The sequence below is a fragment of the Heliangelus exortis genome, chromosome 2 (assembly GCF_036169615.1).
Source record: "Heliangelus exortis chromosome 2, bHelExo1.hap1, whole genome shotgun sequence".
In the NCBI taxonomy this organism is placed as follows: domain Eukaryota; kingdom Metazoa; phylum Chordata; class Aves; order Apodiformes; family Trochilidae; genus Heliangelus; species Heliangelus exortis.
The window spans coordinates 38,689,005-38,710,075 of record NC_092423.1 but is presented as its reverse complement, the minus strand read 5'-3'; the positions used below and the strand labels follow the sequence as shown (position 1 = coordinate 38,710,075).

Below are 21,071 nucleotides of genomic sequence, written 5' to 3'. Positions count from 1 at the left end.
CCAAGAAAACCTTCCATTTCAGATTAGCATAGAAAATAACTATGGAGTGAGATTGATTTCGCCCTCCCCATGTGATTATTGTATTGGTTTTGGTTCTCATGCTGACTTGTGTTCCATTTCAGTAGGCCGTGGCTTCACATGTATTTTTTTTGTTTTTACTCAACTGGTTAGCTAAGAAGTTTTTTTACTGAACTTCACAAAGTTCACATAGGTGCTTTTCTAAGTGAACTTTTTTAGTTTAGGTTGCACGTCCATGTACATTTCTTCACCAGTGATGATGTCTTGAGTGAATATTGGCTATTTGTATCCTTATATTATTCTTTTGGTTACCCTGGTCCAGCTGTTTGTGCAGCTGCACAGTGAAACAAATCAGGGAAGTCACCTGCCAGAGAAGTACAGCTCGTCCTCCCCCAGGTTTTACCACCTTGTTTCACAACTGCTCTTCAGTTGTTCATTCTGTTTCACAACTTTTTCTTCAGCTTAATCACTGTGTGGTGCAATGGGCATTGCTGTGATGAAAACAAGTGGAATAGGAAGGTGTGTGGGAGAAGGACTACGCCTACTTTATTGGCTTGGCTTCTTAATGTGGAATGAAAATTGAAGCTTCTTTTTCAAATACAGAGTTCTGTGCTGAAGACCAGCTTCTAAGGGTGTGGTTTGTAATTCTAGCTTCTGAGTTTTTTAAGTGTTTCTGTAGTATGCCCCTCATGTCTAGTAGACTCTTTTTATTCCATGTACTCTTGAATTGTGATTCTTACAGTTGCCATTAGTGTTGTGCAGCTTCTGTGAAAAACTGGTGTCAGAAATGGAATCCTTCATAGAAGCCTTCATGGTAAATTGCAATGAAGACCTTTTTTCTGTGTGTCTTGTCATGGTTGTTGATTAGTTTTTTTATTACATAACATCACTCTGCTCTTCATTATATTGCTCTTTTCCACCTAGTATAATTTATTTTTCACTTCTTAGACTACCTCTGTAGCAGTATTTCCAGTTTTCTTTGTCTAGCGAGTATTACACTTCTGCCACTGAGTAATGGCTTGTGTTTTGTACGATGGAAAGGTAATAGCTTCAGTGAAAGGCACCACAGCAAGTTCATGTTTGCAGCTGTTTATTTACAGGTGTCCTCTTCTCAATGATATTTTACAAAGCAACTTAAAATAAGGAACTGAGGAACGATAAAGTACTGCCTCCCTGTCCTCTGTCAGAGGCATCAGAAAGTCTTGTTGGGAGGTAGAGCAGGTCTGGAACTCCCGACCTGAGGCAGGGATTTGTGACATACAGCGTTATGACAACTAAACTGGCAAACTAGTGACAGTTTTTCTAAAACTTAACAGATTATACCAACTCCTCTGCATATGCTGTAGATTAAGTGTATTTTTTTGTTGTTCCCAGTGTGATTTGAGTAATTAAATGTTGAACCTCTGTAATGCTGAGCGTAAGGCATTTTGTGGTGATGGTAGATTTGTGTTCCCAGGAAAGCAGTGTTGTATCATTGAGAAAAATGCAGACCCAGTGTTCATAAGCTGAAAGGGTCAGGTTGTGTATAGGAGAATTATTCCAGATTTACCAATTTTCTTACAAACTAGGTGTATCTGAAAGCATACACTACTTTTGGAATTGAACCTTTGGCAAAACTTGGAGGGAGCAGGAAGTACAATAAAGAAAATGTTACCCTTTAGCGTAGCGAATATGCAGCATTTTTTTTCTTTTGTAGATATTCAGCTTTATTTTTCTTCCTTGTCCCATACAAGAGGCTTAAGACCAAGTTTTGATTCAGTCTTCAAGTCTGTTTTTTGTTGCTGATACTTCTCTTTGCTTTTGGGGCATCTAGGAGGCTCATCTGTAATCAAGTGCCAAAAGACCTTGATCAGTTATGCCCTTGTTTCCTACTAAACAACAACAAAAAAGGCAGTTTTACTGGTAAATACTGGGCTGGTACTTGGCATGGACATTGTGAGCCTGTGCAGCTCTTCATGCAACTTTTTCTGTGCAGAAGAACCTGAGGATTCTTAGTGTGGAGTTAAAGGAGAGAAGGCTTATCATTCTTGATAGATTTTGTAGAAGAATGTACGTTCTTCCAGAATGATCCAAGACCAGTGCCCCCTTTTAGTTCTTCTCTGCTTCTTTCTGATTAATTGAAATCTGGAGATGCCCTGGGGTAATCCAAATCTGAACCTTTGAAATGAAAAATAATTAATATGTGCACTACATCTGCTTGCAAAAATGGTCTGTCTGGTAGGTGGTCTTAATCTCCGGATGGGGAAGTCTGCATCTCGTGACTATTTCACAATAAAGTGAAATAATCATATGGCCAAGTGATATTTTTTGCATTATTAATACATAATGTCCAGACTTGCAGAAGTGTTTTGAAAGGCTACTTGGCTTTTAGAAGAAGTGCTTACCCCTGTGTCCAGGACATATGTGTGCAAGTAGGATGGACAGATGTTCAGTATACAAAGGAGACAGGTTTAATATACATTTCAGAGCCACAAGCAAAGAATGTTATGGGCACAATAAAGATAGTGCTTCAAGAGAGTACTGTTAAAGGTGTGGGTGTTTGTGGAGTGTATTCCAATCCTTTCTGGGTTTTTGAAGATTCAATTCTGCTGAGGCCAATGTGCTGGAAAGACCTGCTGTATCAGCAGGTAATCTTTCTTATGTTAAGCTAATGACTTTGGTCTTGCCATGTGTTTAATTAACTATTCCAGCAAAACTTTTTTGGTCCTCTGTTCTAGTTGGTGTATATTTCTAAGTAATCTATATTGCTATTTTCCTCTGGGATATTGAATTATAGACATGCTTTTTTTATTGGCTACCTCAGAGTGCCCCTGGAGAACAAAAGAACATTTTTTTCGCTCTTAATATCCGCATTTTAAACATCCACAACTTAATGGTAATCTGATGTTCTGGTAACTTAACGTATGGTAAAAGTTGCATAATCAAGATTGAAAAGATCATAGCAACTTAATGGAACACAAGAGATGCCTGCTTGCACTGAAAGGTTGCTCAGTATTTAGGAGGTCACACCTGAGCTACTGTTTGTGCATCAGTGCAGTACCTGTGTTCGGAAACTCGATTTCTGTCTTTTTGGTGTACTGATTTGTAGCAAATGTCAGAATTTTCTGTGGTAAAAATCCTCTGTAACAGAATTTAACAGTTGATCTAATGGAATGCTAGAGAAATTGGTTTCCCTAGGTTGGTGGTTGTGTTGTGTGAAGACAATAGAGATACATTTTTGTTTGGTACTCTGGGTTGATTATTCTCCTTTGGACTGCTAATCACTGAACAACTTATGAGAGTCAATTGAATAGTGTGATTTTGTCATAGATTTTTTTTTTTTTAAAGATACAAGTTACTTCCATATCTGCAGATCATGTTATGAAGTATAGTGCAACAGCTGGATGTGTTATTGATCACATGCATATTGAAATACAATTTTTCTGGCATGGAATCATCACTGCACAGCAGGGCATAATACATACAGGCATATGATGGTATGTCCTGTTAAAGTAGTTGGGAATAGAATTACTAGAATTCAGAATATTTTGGGAATTGATATATCTGCAAATCAGTGATTTCATTGGTTTCTTATTTACTTGCCTTGGAAATATATGTCTTGAGATAATTTTTTTAGAGAAACTTCATTGCAATGCTGTTCATGGTTTCTATACTGCATGAAGAGAATGATAATCTGAGTTTACCTGATGTTAACCTTTGACAAGAAATTTTGATGTTTAATTCCAAGTGTCACTGGTTTTCTAAAAATACTTGCTATGGTAGGTTTGTGTAGTCAGAGACAGAAGTGGCATTGCAAAATGGTCAGTAGCTGGTTACAATTTTGAAGTAAAAGATTGTGCTAATTTATAGTTTCCATTCAATGTGATGGCAGATGAGTATTTCACTTAAATTCTACCTACCCATTTTTAATACATCTTCATGCTTATCTTCTAAAGTGAACTAACTTTGTTACTCTTTGATCTGTCATAACATTTCCTTAGACAGTCATTTTCATATGTACCAGGTTTTCTTCTAGAGATCATATTGTTTCTATATTTATTTTGATTTATACCTAATAAGAGAGAAAGTTGATCCTCTGGTCTAGGCACTCTGTCAATGTCATTTTGACATGTTCCTCTGAACTGTGAGATAGAAATACAACCAAAGAGAGATGATAATAGCTTAGTATCCTGATAGTACCTTGATACTGCAACAAATACCATATGTTCTCAATAGCCCAAGCTAAAAAATTGCCTCTATGTGTTTGTAACATTCAGCAGAGATGTACATCTTCATGTCTGGGCATATTAAGATTGCAGCCTTTCATAGTCTAGACTACGTGCAGCTATCTTCTGTCCCAAATGTTCAGCTTCAGGGCTCCTGCTGTAAAACAAATTTTTTTTTCTTGGAGTGAGCAGCGAGGTCACATCTAAAGTAAAGTCTTACGTGACTCGAAGTAAATCAAAGTTGCATGTGATATCAAGTGATGCCAAACATACTAAAAAACCCCCAAAGTTGTAGCTTTGACTTCATTGCTGACTTATTTTTGGATGTCTATGCTTTAATGTTACTAAAATCAACTTAGTACTTCAATAAGTATTTTTTGTCATGTTTGCATTCTGGTGTTCTCTGTACAGTGCCATGTTTTCAGAATTGGCATCCAAATACTATGATACCTGCACTCTAAAGTGTGTCACTTCAGTGGCTTGTCAGTGTTAGAAGTGTATCAGTAATTTAGTCTGATACAAACCTTACTGCCCCCAGATATTTTTTCTGTCTGTTAATTGGCTTAGAAGAATTTAACTGCCTTTTGTAGACTGTTAAAGTCACTGCTGTGACTTTCAAGTAGTGTTTCTTGAACTCTGGGTTATGGCACAAACCAAGCCAGCTGTGAAGAAATCACTTTCTAGGATACTGGGTCCGATTGCATTTTGCTTAGACACTTGTGCTTTCTGTGGCTGGGGTCAAAATAGTTGATTCCCTCATATGAAATACGTAAAGGCTGCTGACTTACTGTCATCTGTAATAATTTTACTGTATAACACATGTCCAAAACCTTATCTACTGTCTGTAGTTTTGCTCAGAGGTAATTTATTTTCTTCTTCCAGTACTTAGGATACTTTGCCAAATTACTTTCTACATTTACCTTCTGAATTACAAGAAGGTCATAATTTATACTCTTGAGTTTTGTGTGTGCTGGTGGTTTGGTTTTTTTGTTTTGGTTTTTTTTTTTTTTCCTTTTAAATTGTGTTATATTACGTATTTACAATAAAGGCTTACTGGTTATGCCCAAGTTGGTTCTGCTATACAAGTGTGTCCTGGGTTTGCTGCCTGGGTCTGCTGATGTTAGTATGCAGGTTGTATAGTAAGGCAGGACACTCATAATGCAGCAAAATGAACGCTCCTGTTCTTCCATTTCCCTAACAGCTTTCTGAGGCAAGGGAAGAAGATGCCAAATGAACTTTCTTTCTAGTGGTGTTTCTGTAAATTAGCACTCTCACTCAACATAGAGTTGATGGACTTTATCAAGGCTTTATAATAGGAAAGAAATAGAACAAAATAGTCAAATGGAAAAGTGTTTATTTTCCACGTTCATCTGAAACTCAGATAAAAAAATGAAGTTTGAAATAATTTTTGAACTACAAGCAATGTGCAGTTGTAAGGCAGAGTTTTCTTAGAAAATTTTACATTCTTTCTAAGATGAATACAGGAGATACAGTGAAATAAAATGCTATTTTTTCTCAGTAATATGTTTCTTAACTCACTATTAGCATGCAGACTGGCACACAGATTGTGCTCCCACCCTTCTGCCCACCCATTATTCTAGTCAGCTAATTTTCTTCTAGCTATTTTATGGAAATGTACTGTGGGTGAAATGTTAATATGGGGAGCTAATCACACTGTGTGGCATTTCAGTAAAAAGGGGATTGTGTGGGGCAGCATAGAAGAGGAAAAAACCTTCATGACAACTACATACCTATTTACTAGTAGAAGCAGAACCTGTATTCTGTGGCTATTGCAGACAGTTTATTTGTCCCTACCTGCAACTAGAGTTGGTTTTATAATTAAAGAGTAGTTTATGGTGTCCTAAATTGAGGTAAGCCTCTTTGCTTGAAACTAGGAAATAGAAATAGATCACTATGTAATGGCCAGTTATGGAGAGTGAATAAATAAAGTGAGGGTCGTTTGAGTAACACATTGTTTCTACATAATAATATAATCAGGACAGGACATATTTGTAGGAGATACGATGCTTAGTTGTGGGTTTTTGGTTTAAAAATTAATTGAGAGGGTGAAAGTTGAATTTGGTTTCTAAAATACTAGTCTGTAGGTTAACCTCTGGAAAGCAAGAGTTGGAATTTATACATAGCTTTCTAATTTCAAAATGGATTTCTGAGTGGTGGTTGTGGGAACTAAAGGTAGAGAAATGGAGAAGGTAAAAGAATATGTTAAATACCAGGTCAGGGTAGCAGACATATTGTTGCTAATTCTAGCTAGAACATGGATTATTATTTTTTTCCTGTTAGTTTATGGAAGTTGCATTATATAAGTCTATCTAATTTTTTTTTTTTTTTTTTTTTTTTGACTCGGAGCAAAATGTTTTCATAGTGTTCAATGAATTCCTTAAAAAGTCCTGGTATCAGCGTGACCAGTCAATGCATCTGATGATGAACTTGAGTTCAGAGTTCAAAACAAGTTTTGTGCACAGTCTGACGAATCATTCTCTTCTGAACTTCAGAAGGTTTTGTGCTGGAGTTCTTGTGTAATTTGTAATGTTTGTGTGCTTGAATGTGGGTATTGTAATGTCTGCCATTACCCATGCCAAGGTTTTAAATTGGACCAGTAAACTGTGCCTCTTGTACTCCTCTTGGCTCACAGAAAGTTTCACAGCGTGTCCTATTGAAATTTCTCACTTATTTAAGGTTTCTCGTGGTAAGAAAGTACTAGTGTGCATTTGTTTCAGCTTTAGCTCTTTGGAACTTGGTTTTATGGTAGCAATTGACAATACTTTTTATTTGGTGTGTTTTATATGTGAAGTTATTTTCATGAAAGGAATTCCAACTGAGTTTTTGTACAACAAAGTCTGTAGTTGTTTTGATCCAGATACTGTTTCTCTTGAGTTGCTTTCATTTTGAAAGTCTCACTTGAGGGTTTTTTTTGTTTTTTTTTTTTTGTTTTTTTTGTCAAATGCTCTTCAGGTTAACAGTGTAAATTAAAAAGGAAAAAATCGCATTATATGAGTGCTTGTATCTGGGTTCTTTGAGTACCATTTTAGCATTCTAATTAAAGCATTGTGGTTTTTTTAATCTTTGGTTTCACATTTAAGTACGTCAGAAAATAATCTTCATTGCAAAATAGGACTAACTTCATGTGGGGACTAAACGGGAATTAAATGTGGGTTTCCACCTCTTTCCCCTAATTTTGTTTTTTTAACAGCTCTTAAGTAACGTAAAGTAAAATAAACACGCTTGCAGCTTGAGTAGAGATAGATACAAATTTTTAGAGCTTAGTAAATGAAGGAGACAAAGGGAATGCTAGAACTGAAGTCTTGATTTTAAATATATTTTTGTAATGGATTTAATTCTCTCAATAGCTATATTCATTATTGAAATTCAAATATGGAAATGAAATTTATGGAAATTAAATTTGTGACTCCTTGTTACAAAACATTTGTGTGTTTTCTGTACTGTTTTCATGAATACATGTGCTCACTGTTAGTCATATCAGCTCTTCTGGCAGTTGAAATGGTCAAATTCTTGTTCTTACAGGCTGGAAGAGTTTTCTCTGGTAACAATCTTTGCTCTTTGTCTTCCCTTGTTTCTGTTGCGTTGTGCCTATGGTATTGTTTTTCCATTTTCTAATTTTTTTTAATAGAAATAATAGCGCAAGATTCTAGTGAATTAAATACTTAACCACTTATTTCCTTTTTCTCCTGTGGTGTAAAATTCTCAAGGTTTTGTTTGTTTTAAACGTTGAAGCAACTGAATTTCAGTGATGTGAAAAAGGAAAGGCTAATAGACACATTTGGGATAGAAGCTCTATGGATTATTTAAATAGTATTTAAATAAAAGTTGCACTTCTCAGCATGCATTCATGTTTCAGTAGGCCACCAGAGAATCTAGGCACAAACTAAAGAAGCAGCCCTGCTTCTTTCTATTTTCATGCCTTGAGCTTTTCAAATATTGGAGAACTTTTCTGCTCCTACTTGTTTGAATAATTTCCAATTCTAACATAAAGAATGTGTTTGAAGATTTTCTTCTGTTTTGCAACTTTCCTGGAGACTCCAGCATGGATAAGCTTGGAGATATAAATAATCTAAACAGATGTGGTTGTTTTTGTTTGGTTGTTTTTATCCAGAGTAGATTCTGTGTTGCTGCTATTTCAGCAGTACAGTGGGGTCCCAGGGGCTCCATAGCCCCAAGAACTGGAGCATCAGCTGCAAAAGGTTTTGTGAGGTGGCAGGGTAACCTTTATCTACTGCTTGAACATCATTGCATAGAGAAAAGATTTCTGAAAAAGACTAGGATGAATTTAGCTGCTTTTAACTTAAAACTCACCTTTGAGTATGAAATTAAGGAATCTACTGGCCAGGGAGCTCTTAGTCTGTGCTCAGGTTTTTCAGCCTCCAAATTACGTAGCTTTCACAGAAAAGTTTCATTTAAGTAACTTCAGCATTCAGTTTCTTAAAACTGCATGCGCAATAAGTAAATGCATTTATTTTTTTTAAAAGTTCCCTTGGTTTTATTATTTTTTTTCCAGAATCACACTACTGATTGATGCTGTTTGCCCCATGCTGATTCTATTTAACACCTACCTGTTGAGTCATCTGATTTCTTGAATCCTGCATATTGCTGGGAACATACACAAAGCACAGATTCTTAAGTTTATGAGAAAAGCTTCAACTTGTCCTTTTTTGAGTATGTCCCAAGCAGAATTGTAGGGGCTAGTTGCTGTAGTAGTCTCTTTTAATTAGAATAACAGTAACAAAGATTATCAACAAAAAAACCAGCAAAATCACCTTAGGTGGACATTTGCCTTAAATAGCACTTTTTCTTCTGTCAGTGTCGTTCAGGTAAGGTTTTAACAACAAATAAGTCCTTTTGGAGGATCTGGACTCTTCTCATCTGGAGACTAACCTGGAAGATAGTCTATATTAATTTTAATGAGTTTTGCTGTTTTGATCAGCAGTCAGAGAAACAATCTAGCTTTTCTGATCTCTTTCATTAAAATGACTATTTTTTCCAAGCTGGTATTCCTAATGATGGTGAGGATTCTTGTTCATTTTGCTTCCAGAGCTACAGTATTATTTTTTTCATATACAATTGACATGGGGCTATTGACCAAGTATTCCCAAATTTCTCATTGTCAGTTTCATTTTTTGTTTATTTCCTCTGTAGCCTTTACCAGTAGTTCCTGCTTACCTTGATTTTTATTTACATTTCTTTAAGCAGTCTTAAAATTTCTTTACACAGTTTTAACTTTTTTTTATTTTATTTTTTTTTTCCTTCTGAGCTGAAAGAAATATGCTTTGTCAAAGGTCACATTTAAATAATTGCTGAGCTATCTAATGTCTGTTTATAGCCTGGTATCTGTGATTATATAATCTATTGCCACCAAGAGGATGACTGTGTATTTTGTAGTATTTTGTATTTCTGTACCATGGTGTACTTCATACTCGGCTGATTAAAGAGAATATTATCAAAAGATAAAACACTAAAATAAAGGTGTAATTACAGTCTGTTGATAGATATTTTTTTAAAGATCTGGATCCTAGACCTAAGGCATCCAGTACTTTTATTTTCCTCTCAGCATATCAATACTTAGATGATAGAAACAAGGAGCAAAACGTAAGAAATAATCCTCTGGAAGATAGTGGTAGACATTGTTAAGTAGAAAAGATGTTGAATAATATTACTAAGTTAACTTGCTTTGCTGCAGAATATACAAACTTCCTCTTTCTAAATGTATGCAACTGTGAAAAAGGAGAGATTTGTTCACATTTCCTTCTCTGCATTATCATGTTTTGACGTGAGCAACGTGTAGTGGGGAAAACCCTCATCTTTTGAAATCCTGAGCACTGAAAAGAGCCATGGGATAGTCCAGGCCTGCTGAAAACTTGTGTATGCCCTGTTACACAATAGTTGGAGTCTCGGGATCATAGTGGTGTAAGATGGGGAGCTATGGTAGGGGAAGCAGTTGATGGATGACAGGAAACGGGGAATTGCTGGAGAAAGTACATATGTGGTAAACTTCCCAGTACATCACTCACTCGGTCTTGATGTGTCACAGTTCCCTCTTTGCAAATAACCCACAGAATAGAGTCTCACTTGAAAAACAGGGCAGCCATTATTTGTTCTATATGTAAGTACTATTTTTGTTTGTGTCAGCATGACTGAAGTTTCAAATAACCTTAAAAAAATGGTTATGTGAATTATTGTTACAGTATTTATAAAAATAACTTTTAGTTTCTGAACAGGTTATTAAATTTACAGATCCAAAGATGGTATCTAAAAGAAAGAAAAAAAAAAAAAAAGCCTCATTCCAGAGCAAAAAGGATTGAGTTGATCTAGGGGAATGATACTTGGTTTTATATTCACTGGATTTTCCTTCTTCTATGTTTTCCTAGGTGTCTGGTTTTCTTGAACAGTAATAAAACTAAGAGTAGAATGAAAAGATTACTTCAGTTCTATACAGTATGGTATACTGATACAGTATTCTAGACAATTCAGTTTCTATTCTGAAATTATAAAGAACTAGATGAGGACTTTTTATTGAGAACTGCATTTAAAAAACTATATGCTTTCTTATTTTAAGGCAGCAAGAAATGGTACACTTTTCTGAGGCTAAAGCAGGTTCAGCAAAAAAGGTGCATTAACATCTGAGTTAATAAGTTTGTACAGAAATGCACTTTTATGAAAAGTTGGAAAGCAGATGTTAATTGAAGCTAGTGAGAACACTGACTTAGATTTTTGTGCAATTTTTTCAGACATAGCATGTATGCACAGAAGAATTAGCATTCCAGTGAAATGCTGGCCTTCAGCATTTCAGGAGTTGTCCAAAAAGTGCTGGTTTACCCTTGTCAAATTTGGGGTTTTCAGTAGAAGCGAGTAAGATATTTTTTCTTTCCCTCTTTTTGTTTTCTGATGAACACGTTGGATTGTGGACATAAAATAGTCAGTATTGGTGGTACTTATGTGAAGAAAATACCACTATAAACTTCAAAATTTATCTCTCTTGTGTTTTTAGTGTAGCAATGTGTATGTTCATAGAAAAAAAATGAATGTACCAAATAGTAGTTTTAATGTATAGTGAAACCTGGCTGGTATTTTAGTTTATATAGACCCTTTTATTGCCTTAGTCCCATTTATTGCCTTAGGTAACAAGCTTAATAAATTTCATGCTAAACCTTTGACATGCTTGTTAAAATATTCCTGATTTGTAAACATGGACTGTCTTTTTATTGCATGTTGAAGCAGAAATATTCGTATTGTAATATGTTGCAAAGGACAAACCATGGTATTTTACCTGTATAACAGATTCTTCTGCTTAATACTTTATCTTTATTTTATTTCTCTTTTCTCTTTCTTTAATTTTTTTCTTCTGGTGATTTATTTTATTTTAGGTTGGTTGGAGTACTGCAAGAGATTATTACACATTTCTTTGGTCACCTATGCCGGAAAATTATGTGGAAGGATCAACTGTTAACTGTGTGCTGACTTTTCAAGGTGAGTATGAAACAATATCTACCTGTATTGTCCCACCTACTTAAAATACTTATCTGTTCATTACAATGCTGAGGGTTGCATAAGTTCCAGACTTTCAAAACAAAATGGAGAATTGTTCATATTTTACTGTGTGAAGTTTAGTCTTATTCTAGATATCAAGGGAAATTATAAGAAAAAGTATGTAACTTACTGTGTTTTTACATAGTAATAGGCAATATTCATTACTGATAGAAAGAGAAGCCCTGCTAAAAAATATACAAATACAGAAAATGGCTTTGTTTAGTCATCATCAGGGCTTTTTAATCTTGGTATCTGTAAGTACACTTCATCTTTGTATTACCTTCAGTCTCTGCACTTTAACCATTCACAGTGTAAAGTGATTCTTGTCAAAGAATGAATATCATATATTGCAGTTTGGTGGAAGTTCAGAGTTGTCATAGATACAGAGGACCTTTTTGATGGTGAGGAATTTATGAAAATGGCTGAAGGTTGAAGGAAGGCATTGAAGAACAAACCAGAAAATGTATCAACATTGTACAAATCTGTAGTATAACCGTGTTTTTGACACTTTGTAGATATCCGATCTTCTTCCTACCCTTCCCAACCCCCCACAAATTCTAGTAAATCAAATGAACAAAGCCCAGCAACAAAGATAAAAATTAAGAAATAACTTCTTTGTAAAGGTGTGGAGTTACAAAGATGACAGAGGCACACTTTAATCATTAAATATAAAAAAATCACAATTGGCTGTGGACTTTGGGCTAGGAGGTTTACGTCTTAACATTAGGAAGAACTTTTTTACCAAAGGGGAGTAATGCAGCACTTGAAAAAGTGTGTCTGGTTTGGGAGGATGGGAAATCCACACACTTGACTAGGCACAGCCACTGAAGTCTCAGACTGGAGATGACAGCAGTCCCTTGAGTGGAAAGTTGGATTAGGTGACCTTCAGAACTTCCTTCTGCCATGTTTTTCATCCTGGGAAAGGGATATAACAGGAAAAGATGGATGTGTCCAAAATCAGCTACCCATGGTGTGGGGGGATTATCTGTTGTTCATATTTTAAAAAGTAGGACCCACTGATGTAAGCTGAGTGACAGATTCAAAATGGAGACAGAGATGATTCTTGGGTAAAACAATGTGCAGAACTTCTTGCCACAGAACATAATAAATATAAAAATTTTCCCTGTATTCAAATTGTATGTAAAAAGAGCACCTCTATTAAGCTTGTTCAATGCTTTTCTGTTTGCTTTAAGTTTTATGTATCATCTTATCTTCTTTTTTACTTCCCACAGTTGGCTTTTGTCTTAGTATGTGCCATTTATTACTTAGAATATAGAGAAAAATAATAGTTGAATGACTGCTGTGTTGCACTTGTGTCTTGTTAAAGCTGCAAATAGTAGCTGCAAATAGTCATAGCTTGGATGAGTTTCCAGTTCTTTCTCTTACCTCTTATCTTGCTAGACACAATAAAAAAGGCTCTGAACCAATATTAAAACTTGCTGCTGCTGCTGCAGAATAGATTGTTCTGAATCAGTGTCTCCATTGGGTCACATTATTTAAATGTTGAATCAGGTTAACTGAATGGCAGTGCTGTATGGGAAAGTGAGTCAGGTCCAAAAGCATCCTAAGTTTTTGAAATTAAGATATTAAACCCTAAGCAGCAGTTCATAAAGTTTTAAGAGTAATGGAAACATGGAGTGCCTGATACAAGTGTTGTCTGTATAGCACAGGTAATGTTTTGCCATATGTAGGAAAAGGAGTTCAAAGAAAAAAGTCTTCCAGGAGTCTGGGATAAAAGTTGGTGAATAGAAAATTAATGATAAAATTAGAAAGGGAGCATATTGAATTGTAGTGAAATAGGGACAGAAATTGGTGACATCACCTGCTGGGTTGGAACGTTAAGTAAAGATTAATTATGCTAGAATTCTACTCAAGGTGACTAGGATATCTGAGAACTAAGTGTTCTGAATAAAACCAATTCATTTTCTTACCATTCAGCTCGGTAAGATGTGATTTCTTGCATTTACTAATAAAGGTAAAAATCTCATTAGTTCTGGGAAGGATTTTACTATCCACAGATATTACTGTGTGAATCCAGGTCATGTAAGAGACTGATTTTGAAGCTCTATTTGGCAACAGTACAGTCTAATAGCCAGAATCTTCTGAAGTGATTTGCTAGCAGTATGCAGTATTACATAGCTACAAAAAAGATGATTTATTCTTAACTTCCATACTGTAGAATATTTTTATTTTTCAATTTTGAAAAATAATCTCTTCTTCTAAACCCCCTCCTCCCACCCCCTGCTCGCAGCTTGTTAACATTGTGTCATCCATTCAGAACCTTCCTGTGCATCAGCATTTAAAAACAGCAGAATTATATTATGGTTATTCCACAAAAAAATTCCAAAAACTGTACCTGGTAAAGTTGCAGATGACTTGTCATTACATGTTATTCTGTCTTTCTTTGTTGTCTTTGATCGTAAAGGTATTCCAAGGCAAAAAAAAAAAAAAAAAAAAAAAAAAAAAAAAAAAAAAAAAAAAAAAAAAAAAAAAAATCACTCTTTTGCTCTGTGGTTGTGCAAAAGTTAGATAATAATGTAGTCCTAATCCATCTTCAGGGCCTCTTAATGCTAGTGATTTTGTCTGTTTCATAAGTATATAAACAGCAGCTATTACCTAATGTATGTTATGTGATGTGTACATAAAGCACCTATTACCTTATATAGCTTTAGGCTTTTGTGTCAAAGGGTAGGAGAAACTGTTGATAGATGAAAGGTGCTGAATAGAATGAGTTTTCTGCTGAGGTAATGACCACAAAACTCGTAAGTTGGTCTGGTAATCTATTTCCCCATGGAATGTAGACTACATAGTAGTGTACTACATAGTATGTATTTCCACGTAGAAGTGTAGAATGTTTCTTCAAATCTGCTTTTGTTTTTGATAGGGTATTATCTACCAAATGATGATGGAGAGTTTTACCAGTTCTGTTATGTGACTCATAAAGGAGAAATCCGTGGAGCCAGCACACCTTTCCAGTTCCGTACCTCTTCCCCTGTTGAAGAATTGCTCACCATGGAAGATGAAGGAAACTCTGATATGTTAGTGGTGACCACAAAGGCTGGACTTCTTGAGGTTTGATTCAATAATTCTTAAAATGTTGTTTGCATTTTTTTAAATTTTACATATACATACATTCATAGGATATAGCATTGAAGAACAAACCAGGAAGGAAAAAACCTCCCTATATATGTGTATATATGTGTAGGTTTCTGGCTTGTCCTCCAGTATTTGATTGGAGTTCAGAACATTTGCAGGATAAATGAGTAAAGATTTTAAACTGGTTACAGGTATGATATTGACTAGAAAACCATAAGATAGTAGATAGTTGCCTGTCTCACATCTGCACTCTCTTAACTAATCAGAAGGGGGGAGATATCCTTTGTGAGAAATGGTGCTTGTTGTAAAGAAAACGAAGAAATGAGTATACATATATTTGTGCACAAGCTGGGTAATTGGCAGGTGCCTAAGTATGTTAGAATAGCTCTTGTTTTAATTAAATTGATACTCTTTGTGTCATGTTTTAGATGGATGTGGTTACATCTGCATTCTTACATCCAGAGTCTAGATGTTTCCATTTGCTTGATGATATTTTGTAGGCTGGCAACTACTTAAAAACCCCCGAACAACAACAACAACAAAAAAACCCCACCAAACCAATCAAAACCCACCAACACCAAACCCTAACCAACTTGATTGGTAAGAGTTGCTTATTAGAAAATTGCTCAGTATAGCATCCTTACCTTGCCATCAAATGTTTTATCCTTTTGTCAGTTGTGTCTAGGCACATGCGTGCGTATATTCAAATTACAGTATTCAAAATTCAGGGATTGGAGACAGAGATATATCTGGGATATTTTTGTTTTTCAGATATATACTCATAGTACTAAAAATATTTATTCAAACCTTTTTTATTATTTTAGATCGTAGAATCACAGTATGGTTTGAGCTGGAAGGGACCTTCAAAGGTCATCTATTCCAGCTCTCCTGCAATGAGACAGAAATCTTCAACTAGATCAGGTTGCTCAGAGCCCTGTCCAACCTGACCTTGAATGTGTCCAGAGGATGGAACATCTACCACCTCTCAGGGCAAGCTGTAGCAGTATTTCACCAGCCTCATCATAAAAAATTTCTTCCTTATAGTTTGAACTTACCCTTCTTTATTTTAAAGCCATTACCCCTTGTCATAGTGTTTCAGGCCCTACTAAAAGAAGTCTGTCCAGACTATATGTGTTAATTTTTATTTTGTTTGGTTTTTTTTCTGAAACTCTTCGAACATTGCATTGCATTGGAGTGTGTGTGTCTCTCTATACTCAGCAGCCATTTTTTCACCAAGCTGTCATCATTGTAATTAGCTCCTCCATAGTTGCTGTCACTTGGGAACAGTAAAGGCACTTCACTTACGGCAGGGAAACTTGAGTATAAATCAAGACTCTGCAAAGTGGGCTGTCTAGTGGTAATGTAGTTTTACTCAGTTAAAGCAATGAAACTTGTGAAATCTGGGAATAAGGGGAAAATTGAAAAATAACCTGGCCAGAGGACACATATTTTGTGGTTCTGCTCAGACATTGGGGTAGTTTGTTACCCGCTTACCTGATAGGAATGAAAGGGAGAAAAATTACAAAAAAGGAATGTTTTTGTTTTTACAGTTTAAAATTGAAAAAATAATAAAAGAAAAAGAAGAGCTATTAAAGGTAACTTCTGTTCTGGAAAAGGAAACGACACAACTCAGAGATCAAGTTGAAAGACTGGAAAAAGAACTTAGCCATGAAAAGCAGAGATATGACCAACTGCAAACAGAGCAAAAGGTTAGTTGTTTAACTGATTAAAGCTGACTCATAATGTCTGTAATCTTCCTTTTTCAAGAACCAGTTAAACTGGGTGAAAATCAGCTATCAAAACCCCTCAGCAGTTAGATAGACATTTATGCTAGCACAGGTCAGTTCCTATTAACCTCCTGCCACTATTCCTTTTATGTCGTAAAATGGTTAAAATATTTAAGGCTTTTGGTACCAGGCTTGGTAAGATAATCGATGACAACTGTTACCAGATGTTTGACATTTAACTGCAGAATTAATAGTGGAAAGTAGTTGATAGTTTAAAGTTTGGTTACATTAACTTAAAATGGGGGAAGGCTTTTCAAAAAACTATTAAGGGATAAGCACACAGAACTCACGGTATTGAAAATGGTAAAAAAGATATAATATTAAAACTGAAGATCAAGACTTAACAGAGAATACCACTGCCAGGGCAGTAGTGAGAAGTAACTAATTATTTTTCTAAAAGGGTTCACAAAGGTCTGAAGATTTTAAAAAGAAAAAGAAGCACTAATCTAAAAAATAATTTACAGTGTTAATTGATAGTGAAAATACAAATCTAGCCTAAACCAAAAGAAGCTTAATTTAGAATTCTATGTATGGCAAGGAGGAAATGTAGTATTATTAAAAAAGGCACAAAACCCCCATGGATTTAATCTATTTTTAGACTTCTGCTTTTTAAAAAACTACTCTTAGGATAAGATTAAAAACAGGTGGGAGGGAGGTGGTGACATGGACAAATTTGAAGTAATGAAGCCTATATAATTTAGCTGTGGACAGCAGTTAATAGGCTATTTCTAAGTAGTAGTATGTATATGTCAACAGTTCTGCATGATACACCTTTAATAGAAAGGAATTTGTTGGGGGAATTTGAAACTGTTCAAACTTGGTAGTTTACTTTTGAGCAGTCATGGTGAAATGGACTAGAAGGTTGGGTAAGAAAAAAGGAAAGTGTAGGGTCTTTTTTAGAGGAATTTTTTCCCCTATAAAAGAATAATCCTAATTTTGAATATACGGGAGAAATTAAATCAGTGAGATGAGTTAAATACTTAGAAATATGCATTTTATGGATTTTCAGAATCCTAAATTTGATGGATAAGTCTGAATGAGTAATTTGCATCGTTATTTGAGGTTCTCAGTGAAAAAATGTGAAAGTAAATTATCGGTTCTAATTCATGTTGGCTTTAGAATGCCATTTTAGAAAAATTGGTCAAATGGGATTTTGATGGCTGTCCAGCAAAGATACAGTTAGACTGTGTAGGAACAAAAATGTCTTTACTTTCTCACACTTTTCTGTGAATTTCTGTAACCAAAATACTTTCAACTTTCATATACCAGTATTGAGCAATTGGAATTTAGTTTCAGGAATGTTTCAGGTTTGGCTTGTTACTGCCTTTTATTTTGTTCAAGTGATTGATGCAATGTGCAGAACTTCTCACTTACACTTATCTGAGCTGTGAGTAGATGTCTAATCTGAGTAATGCAACTCGTAACCTATCAGGAGTAATACAGAAGTTCTCTAACTTGTGCCATTGTTTTTTGTTTCTTAAGTCTTTGACACTGTCTTATTTTACATCTTTTATGTTCTATTATCTGGTTTTCACCTTAAAAAAAAATCTGAGTTGGGACTCCTCTATTTGTTTATATACAGAAGAATAGTATAAATCCAGTGTTACTCTTGAAAATGAAACGGGCATTTACTAACTCAGATGCAATAAGTTACCATTCTCATAATTGGAAGGTTTAATAAACAATAATTTATACGTGACTTTTTCTAAACTTTCCAGTTGTAAATATGACTACTTCCCATCTTGCTTTCCTTCCTTCCTTCCATACCCCAATACATGAAATACAGCAGTGAATCAAGGGTTTGTATGACATCTTTGCTGAGAAAACTGTATATAGTATATTAATGGATTGATTTAAAAATGCCTGAGCAACACTTATCTGGCACTCAGTTGTATTATAGCACCCTGGTTTTATTTTTACTGCAGTTGGTTTAGAAAAAAGTAACAAAAAAACCCTCTCAAAACACTACCCCATCTAACCAGTCACCAGAACAAATGCTCTAAAACCCACTCCCCCCAAAAACCCCCTTGAGATGATAGTCAGCTTACTGTCGTGTGAATAATTGTTAATGGTGATAAACCTAAACAATACATTAACTTGGTTTTTATAAGACTACAAGGGGTAACCTTGAAATGCTAAGTAATCAAAATATATCTTTATTTAAATAACTGCATAATCTTCCAGTATGTTTAGGATAAGCTCTTTTGGTTTGGCTTGTTGATGTTGTTTTGTTTTTGTTGTTGTGGTTTTTTGTTTTTTTAAGTCTCAAAATGAGTGTTTTAACTAAGTAATTCTGTACATTTTTAAATCTTCTTTTACTCAAAGTGTTATTTTGTCACAAACTGGTGGGTGGGTTTTTAGTTACGCTGCCAACTTGTGATATATAAATAGATAAAAATGGAAATTGATGAATTTAATTTTTTTTGTGTTTAAGGTTTAACTAAGGTAAAGGTTTAGCTACTTAGAGTTCTATTAAAAACTTTTAATATACTTCAGGGCATATTAGGCTAAAGGAAAAAAAAGTAATGAAACAAAATAGCCCATGTAAGAAAACATAACTTGTAAACATCACGTATCATTACCTTTGTAGTTTAAGAGGAAACTATACGTGGTAGAAATCTTTATTTCTCTTAAAAATAAAGCTAAGCTACATTTAATTGATGTGCAGTCTCTTCACAGTATATTAATTTTTTTCCTTTTTGCAAGTACTTTCATAAAGCAGTGCACAGAGTGGGTGTCCAAAGAACCCACTAAAAAACCACAATAGTACAAAGTGCTGTATTTAAATAGCAGCAATTGCTTGAGCAGAGGAAGTGGATACATCTCTAGGCACATGCATTTGATTCTAATTGAGTGCAGAGCTTTTTATGCTGCTAATGTGTTGGCAACTACTATTTATTTCTATTTGTATTGTGATAAGGCAAGCTTATGAACTTATGAACTGCTTTCTACAAAATACTTTCCAATCTGCCACTTAAAAAAAAATATTGTAGTTTCTTCGGAGCAAACACTGTGACTGTCTAGGCTCATGTGTTTGTATTTTTATCAAATACATTATTAAACTGCCTTATATTTTTATCATTGAATTGAACAGAATGTGGATGGTGTGATAGGGGTCATAGTACATGAAGTTTTCTTACTGTGGTGCAGTGTAACAAATAGAAATTGGATTAATGATGGTTCATAATATGAAAATTATTTTTGTTAAAACACAGTTCTTTTAAATTGCCTTTATTATTCATGTTCATATGCCTTTGGACTAATTTTCTCTTTAGTAAAGGGCTGTATTTCCAGTTGCAGGAAAACAGTATTTGTTTGCAACATAGTACTGCAGAATGTTCCTTTGTTCCCTGGTAGCATACTGTTATTTAGGATCATGCTGTATATACATCTTGCAACATTACTAATGTAACACTGTTAAAATAATGACATAATTAATCACCATGATTATTTTACTGAAGAAGATGATGTGATAAATGGTCATCAGAACATCTTGACATTACTTTCAACATTTCAACTTTCCCTTTGGTTTCCTTCTGAGAACTTGTTTGCTGGTACTGAGCATGTTTTTATCTAAAAAATACTAATATTTCTGATCGCTCTTACACATTAGGAATATAAAAATCTATACTTGTGAAAACAAAAACGCATGATTTTTGGTCTTTGTGTTCCAGTTTTGTTTGTACTTAAACTCTGTGGAAGCTTTCTGGCAGCAGAAAGCTTACATGTCTGTTGTTTTAATATTTAATATTACTGTGCTGAACAAGAGCAATATGCAGTAGTCATTGCTGTCAGTCTTTCATCAGTCTGTCTTCTGGCACTGCAACGTTGCAGTTTTGTTCAGATAGGTTTTGTGCTCTTTGGTAGACAGCAGAGCTTGCAAATGATGCTTTTGCAATCATTTGTCTCCCTCTAGTGGGGTGAGATTTTTTCTGAGCTGATTTCTTCGATGTTACAGTGGTGACAGGCCTGAGTCGTGTGGCTTTGGTTTCCATAAATGTTTTAGCTTGAGTCAGAAGCAACAGATTTGTGGATTTCGTTTTACTTCTTCGATGCCATGAACATTTGAATAGTGTTTCTGGTATGAAATTAGCTTAAATCAAAGCAGAAGTGAATTTACTGACCTGATAAACTTGTTTTTTCATGCCTTTTGAAAGTTTAGTTCACCATATAACTTTTAAAAGTGGGCTAATTCATCTGTATAATGGGGACTTTTAATAGGACATCCATCTAAATCCGCATTCAGATGACAAGTTCTACCTTCATGGTACCTTTATTAATTGGAGAATTTTATTCAAACGTCAGATAAATTAAAGTTGGCTTTTGATTGCCATTTTATAAGGAGAGTTTCTCTGTGAGGTAGTGACAAAACACTGTTGTGAAGTGTAGTACCTCAACAGTATAA

At 35.0% G+C, this 21,071-nt stretch overlaps 1 protein-coding gene across 6 annotated transcripts in view; it reads left to right on the top strand.

Annotated features, from left to right (window-relative positions):
• Positions 1–21,071, top strand: part of TAX1BP1 (Tax1 binding protein 1) — a 52,504-nt gene that overhangs the window by 5,820 nt on the left and 25,613 nt on the right. For 5 of the 6 annotated variants that reach the window (XM_071735617.1, XM_071735619.1, XM_071735615.1 and 2 more), the window contains exons 3-5: positions 11,621–11,723; positions 14,668–14,855; positions 16,430–16,588. In XM_071735617.1, the coding sequence (XP_071591718.1) occupies positions 11,621–11,723; positions 14,668–14,855; positions 16,430–16,588 (450 nt within the window). Of the gene's footprint in view, positions 1–6,799; positions 6,931–11,620; positions 11,724–14,667; positions 14,856–16,429; positions 16,589–21,071 lie in introns of those variants that run through there. The other variant, XM_071735620.1, reaches the window with a different exon arrangement.